Below are 6,879 nucleotides of genomic sequence, written 5' to 3' on the forward strand. Positions count from 1 at the left end.
AAAGCTGTCTGGTCATAGCTGAGTCTATGCATGTCTCTCAAACATGACATTCCAGTCAAAGTCTGGATAAAATGACCAATGTATCCAGTGGTGTCCTGTTACAAGGAGAACAGATGCTTATTGAACTTAATGCAAATAACTGTGATTTTGCCACGGAAGAAAGAATACTCACTGAGACTTTTTGAATTTCAGAGGCTTCAGGTAGAAAGAAAAGTTAAATGCTTCAATTTGTTTACAAAGGAATACTTTATCACATTTCTGTATTTCATGGATATTTTAAGAGAAAGTTTCCTTAATCTGGAAGAGCAAACGTTAGAGAACCAGCAATGTTTCAAACCAGAGTCACAAAAACCTATCAATCACCATCTTCTTCAGTTCATTTAGTTCCATGTTACTAATTCTTACTCAGTTTGAATGCAGCTTTTAGTTAGTTCTGGAAATTCTTACCCATTTTAGTTTTATGATCTTAAAGATACTAAATATCACACCAAATACGTAAATCAGCAAATTAACACAACAAATAAAGTAAACCTAATTGGGCAAAAAGACTTCCTTTACAATTTAAATCTTGGGGAAGTTTGTTTAAAAAGCTCAGAAATAAAAATAAATAAATAAATAAATAAATAATAAAATGAAAAGCTCAGAAAGAGGTTTTTCAGGTTTTTGTTATTGTTTCAGTTCAGAGCCCACTTTAGATCCTCTGTCCCTTTCTCTCTGCCCTTTCCCTGCCTGCACTCTCTCAAAAATAAAATTAAAACATTAAAAAGAAAAAAAAAAAAGAATTTCTATCCTGTGGAGGGGAGGGTGATGTTAAGGCTCCAGGAAATTGAGTCTATAGGCTTCTGGAGATTGTCGTTTTTCTTTTAAATCATTAAGACGGTTGCAGACTGACGAGACTATCATCAGTACACTGATCTCTATCAGTTAACCATGTTTTCCCTTTCCTTTGTTCTTGGGCAGCCAGGAGTGCGTGAGAAATGACACATATATCCCACCTGGAGAGAGAGGGTTACAGGGTGTTAGTTTGTGCCTTTCCCTCAGCTTGCCTTTTGCTCCTTCATCAGGAGTATCCAGGGCCAAGGGCACAGGCAGAAATTTTGGAGTTAAATAGTAAAGACACCTAGTTCTGTTCACCTTCAGGCGGGGATGGAAGAATGGATGTGGGAGCAAACAAGTTTATAGAAAGATCTTTCCTGACAGCTTCTGAGAAGCATGAGGCAAGGTTGTCTATGAAACAGAGTGAGAGGCGTAGGAGTTGGAGAAAATTGAGAAGGATGATAAAAGTTTAGAATGGGGAAGGAAGCTGACAGAAGACCAGAGAAATTTCTGGACGAGCAGAAGTTGGAGACTGAAAATCTAATGGTGTCAGTCTCCCCAGCAGTAAGGTTTTCTCCAACACTTCCCGCCTGCCATGTTGGAGCCCTGTGGTTCAATCACAGCTTTGACCAAGGTTGGAACCTGTGTGTGTGGGTGCAGCAGCAGAAGGTGGGGTGCACACGAAATGAGGGGGCAAGTGAGAAAGTAGTTCCAACAATCAACGACACTTGCTGGGCAGGAAAAGGGAAGACACTGAGTGGGGCAAAGACCTGAAGCTATGGAGGATTGAGGAGACTGAAGTTTTCATGAAAAGGGTAGATGTCATGGGAGTCAGAAATTGGGTTATCCCTGGCAAAGAGGAAGCTCGCAGCACTGGGTGTCCATCAAGAAACTGAGATGCTAGTTTGTAGGGCTGTATCCGGGACATGGAGGTCACCCTCAGTGCCTGCAGAAATGGAGTGTAGATCAGTGCCTAAGACCTCAGTGAAGGAGGTAGAAAAACCAGGAGGTGAGCAGATGACAAAAAACGGAAGAGGGGCAGAGCCAGATGGTACCAGAATTTTTATGAGACTAAAAGATGAATGGCTTGGGTATGGCATTGGGAAGGAAGGAGACCAACCCAGGAGGGAAACGCAAGAAATGTCATAAAAATAAGGTTTTAGATTCTTAGCTTAGTGCATTTTCTCAGAGTTATATTTGATTCTAGGATGATCTGCTGCTCTATTTTCCTTTGTCTCCCCAGACCTTCCGCATCGCGCCCTCGATGTGCATCACTAAACCAGATGTTCATTTTGCAGTGGAAGTATTTCGGTCTGCCTTAATCCAACACATGGAGAGAAGAGCTCAACAAAATTCTTAAAGATAAAAAACCATAAGCTTCAAGAACTTCCCACTTATGTTCAAGGGTTAATTTGAGGAATTCAATTATATAATTGGTATATGTTGTCCAAGACATGGTTGACTGACTACCAACCACATTTGTTACCAAAGCCCCTATTATCTAGAGACATCTGTCCTTCAGGAAGAGATCTCTATCCCTAGCTCAGAGAATGAATCTTAATTAGTTTAGGTTAGTAATGGTAATTTAATTTCATTTTGCCAGCAGTTGGTTTATGCATGACATCTGACATATTTGGGGACAATAAATCCTGAAGAAAAGTATTTTGATGGACATGACTTCAGGCAAAGGTTTCTTTATCCTTCATTCTTCATCATCAGAAGACACGTCTTCTTGAACTGGGCATCTTATGTCATGATGGAACTGCTCAAATCATGTCAGCCATTTTCAGGCCATGAAGACAAAACTTCTTTGCTAGGGTTGGAAGGTAGAAACAAGCCGAGTCTAGGGGCGCCAACATTGGCTCAGGTCATGATCTCCCAGTCCATGGGTTCAAGCCCCACATCGGGCTCTGTGCTGACAGCTCAGAGCCTGGAGCCTGCTTCAAATTCTGTATTGCCCTCTCTCTGCCCCTCCCTTGCTCATGCTCTCTCTCTCTCTCTCTCTCTTTCAAAAAAATAAACATTAAAAAAAATTTTTTAAGAGAAAGAAGCTGAGCTTTTAGTAATGTCAATGAGCCACTGACTTAGCCAAACCTAGATTCTTACCTTGGACCTTCTTGCTATATGAGATAATAAATTCTTTGTATTACACATTTTTGATTTAAGCTTTCTATTATTGTAGCCATAAGCATCCCAAGAAATGATGCAGAAGATATCCTAGGAAGATAGCCATCCCCTTCGTTTTTAACTCCATTAAAATATTTATCAGAGCCTTCTTCTCAATTTCCACTTCCATCCCCTCACCCTGAACTAAACCCTTGTTACTCCTATTGCAATAGTCTCCAAGACCAGAATTTCCCAAACTTTAGTCATTAGAAAATGCACATTCATCATGTTTTTCCTCCATATGTGTAAAACACCTGACTTAGAACTGATAGTAACCTTTCTATAATAAGAACAAATGAGAAATCAGTACTACTTGTCATAACTGGAAAATAATCCTACAAATAGAATGAACACAAAGCAATGTAATTCAGTTTTAGCAAAATGCAATTGCTTGCAGATGTTCTCAGTCTGAGGCTTGTTCTCTCTTTGTTCAAAAGGGAGATTCAAGAGTATTTGAGGGCTGTCAAAAACTGCTGGCAAACTGATATCCTTTCCTTAACACAAACAGGAGAGGATCTGCAGAACTGAAAGGAAATAACTTTCTCAGCATGCATAGATGTTTATCTGAGCTGTGTCCAGTTGGATGCCATGTTCTAGTAACCTACCCCCTGAGGTATCTGTTCTGCTAACGCATCCTATACCTCGCTGCCAAATTTTTCTCCCTTGGTTATTGATTTAAACATGGCATCCCCTTGCACAGAAACTTCCAGTTGCTCCCCATTGTTTCCTGGATAAGATCAAAACCTCTTTAACAAGGAGTTCAATTCCTTCCTGTATCCAATTTCCAAACAGAGCAAACGTTTTAGAAGTGCTCTGTTTTGAAAAGTGGAAAGGTCATTGAATTGAGAGCCAAATGATCTGAATTCTAAACTCAGTTCTTCCACCACTTATTTATTCTAGATGACCTTGGGTGAGCCTTCTAGCCACTTTTTGAACCTCATTTTGTTCCCAGGCGTATCAATACTTGCCCTTCCTACCTCCTGAGTTGTGTTGTGGATCAAGTAAGCTAATGAATTAAAAGCACTTTATAAACCCATGAACTATGCAAATAGAAATTCTTCCCTTCAAGCTACATTTCTCTTCTTCCTTTTACTACAATATCTCCCAAGAGCAGTTTTTGTGCTTCTGTTATGCTTCCTTGCCTCCTGGCCATGTCTCAACAACTAGGATCTCACTCCTGCCTCTCATTCCTTGGAAACTGCCTCTCAGAAGGCCATCAGTGACTTCCTTATGACCAAAATGTAACGTTTCCTTTCAATGTTCTTCCTAAACAACTGCTCTTTTATTTATTTATTTTTGTAAGTAGGCTCCACACCCAATGTGGGGCTTGAACTCACAACACTGAGATCAAAAGTCATATGTTCTAGTGACCGAGCCAGCCAAGCACCCCACAACTGCTCCTTTTTGAATAGGATTTTCCTTGGTTTCTGCAGTGTGGTCCTTCTGTCTCTGATGGCTCCTTCTCAGTCTCTTTCCTGGCAACTCCTCAACTTCAAGGTTCTATCCCGGGCCATCTCTTCTTCCATGCTATGCTCTCTTCCTCCGAGTACCTCATCTGCTTCAGGAATTTCACCTGTCCTGACTATGCTGATGACTTCCAAATATTCATCCTCAGTGTCAACCTTTTTTCTGAGCCCCAGCCCAAAGATTCTAGCTGTCTGGATCTTCATTCGGATGTCACAAAGACCCTTAAAATATATCAGACATAAAATACATTGAATATCTCTCCTCCACTGAAACCCTGGATTAATTGTACCATTTTGTCTAGGGCTCACAATTCAGGGCATTATTTTCCACCAAGTAATTTTTTTTTCCCTTCATATGACTGAGTTTAATGAATACATTCTCCAACAGCTTTTTCAATATGTCCACTTCAACCAAAACTACCTTAATTTGGGCCATCATCGTTATCTCCTCTAAACTAAACTACCTCCTAACTGGTATTCTGGACTCCTTCCCAATCCATTCTCTATACTGACACCAGAGTTACTTACTTAAAGGATAAATATGTTCACATCTTTCACCTCTTGAAGACTTTGAGGGTTCCTTATTGTCCATGGAACAAAGTCCAAACTCCAACTATTATGACATTAAAAGGCCTTCATAATTTGTCCCCCAACCACCTTTATGCACTTTACTTCTGTTCTTTCCATGCTATGCACATCAGTTCTTTGCTCCTATAGTTCACTCTACCTGGTAGGTTCTTCCTTTCTTCATTGTCAATGGAAATTATGGGGTCAAAGAGTTTAGACAAAGAAGCCAAGACTTACTTCTTTGTTCCTCTTCAAAGCCTTCTCATTTTCAATATCCCTTTCCTTTAAAATAAAGTAAAAGGGAAAAACACTGAAAATAAATTTATAATAACCATTTGGGAATTTAGCAAAACATGAAGAGGAAACAATAAAACACAAATCCAAAACAAAGCAAACAAGAAAACAAAATGTTTCATGCTCAAGCCCAGGTCCCTGCCAATGCCAAAACATCCTCTCCTGGAAGGAATGGGCTAGAGAGATTTCGTCGTTCAGATAAATTCATAGAACACATTCCTTGTGGCTTCCTGAGTCCTATAGGACCTTGTGTACACTGTTACTTTCTCACCTCCAGGGATCACTATAGAGTAAAAGCCGGCTGTGGAATTCTGCCAGGGAGCAGGGTTCTGGGTCTCGCTTCCTAATATTGAGAGTTTCATGGCTCTATCTGAATGCTTATTGATCAGGAGAAACTGCTCCTCTTTTTTTTTTTAAGTTTATTTTTTTATTGAGAGAGAGAGAGAGAGAGAGCACATGCAAGTGAGGGAGGGGCAGAGAAAGAGTGAGAGAGAGAAAATCCCAAGCAGGCTCCAAACTGTCAGCGCACAGCCTAATTTGGAGCTCAAACTCAGGAACCGTGAGATCATAACCTGAGCTGAAGTCAGGCTGTTAACCAACTGAGCCACCAGGGCATCCCAGGTCCTCTTTCTTGAGGAGCAGGTGGGGATTTAAGATGTATAAGCCATCAAAGGAATGGAGCCAAAAAGGCAAAAATTATGCCCTTACAGCACGTATGGTCATTCATCCCTTTCACTAGTTCATAAACATGATGGATTTCTACTTCTTTCCATTTGGAGCCGTGGGCAGGAGTTTAGCACCACCATTTTCCTCCCTTCCATTTTCTGCTCTACCCACAGGAGGTGGGAGGCAAGCCAGCTTATATAAGGCAAGGAACCCACATTCTTGCCAAGCTCTTTTTTACTTCTTTACTTGTTAAAATGGTCTAAAGTGAAGATAATGAACACTCAGCTCAAGTAAACTTTTTTCCACACAAGGAACATATTGACAGTTAATCATGTGATCAGAATATAAAAGTAAAAGGCTGGCAGCTGTTTAAAAATTCTTGAAATGCCAATCCACTCAGAAGAGAGTAATTAAAATTAAAAAAAAAAGACCACGTTACATCAAGCTTTGGTTATGCCACTAATAATAATTATAAAGTGATATAAAACAACACTTATAAAGAGACAATACAGTCACAAACTATGCTTTTGGTTTCCTTATAAAACTCCATTTTTTTACATCAGTGTAGTTTTTAACTTCCAAGTAATTCAAGCTCACCTCAGAAGGTGTCTCTAAACCACAGGAGGACTGAATTCTTCTTCTACCTTTTCAATCCCACTTTCTTGTAGAGAACAACAAAAGCATAACAGAGAACATCACAACATTTGCTACTTTGTCATCAGAATGTCAATGCCAGAACATCTTAGTCATCATTAGAAGCAGGTTGAAGGCTACTGAGCCCTGCATCCATCCTTGCTCTGGGTTACTTAAAGCAGAAGGCTCACTTCCAACACGGCACAAGCAGTAAAAATGGGCCATAGCTTTGTCCCTTTAAAAATGGGCACAGTACAATCCAACTCCACAA

The 6,879-nt window shown here is 40.2% G+C and overlaps 1 protein-coding gene across 1 annotated transcript in view; it reads left to right on the plus strand.

Moving 5' to 3' along the window:
* The window catches only part of AGXT2 (alanine--glyoxylate aminotransferase 2), a 58,721-nt gene extending 56,044 nt beyond the window's left edge, over window positions 1–2,677 (plus strand). Inside the window, 1 exon segment of the mRNA XM_042903166.1 lies at window positions 2,060–2,677. Coding sequence (XP_042759100.1) covers window positions 2,060–2,176 — 117 coding nt within the window. The 3' untranslated portion in view covers window positions 2,177–2,677.
* Window positions 2,678–6,879: the final 4,202 nt, after the last annotated feature.

This window comes from Panthera leo, chromosome A1 (assembly GCF_018350215.1).
Source record: "Panthera leo isolate Ple1 chromosome A1, P.leo_Ple1_pat1.1, whole genome shotgun sequence".
NCBI lineage: Eukaryota > Metazoa > Chordata > Mammalia > Carnivora > Felidae > Panthera > Panthera leo.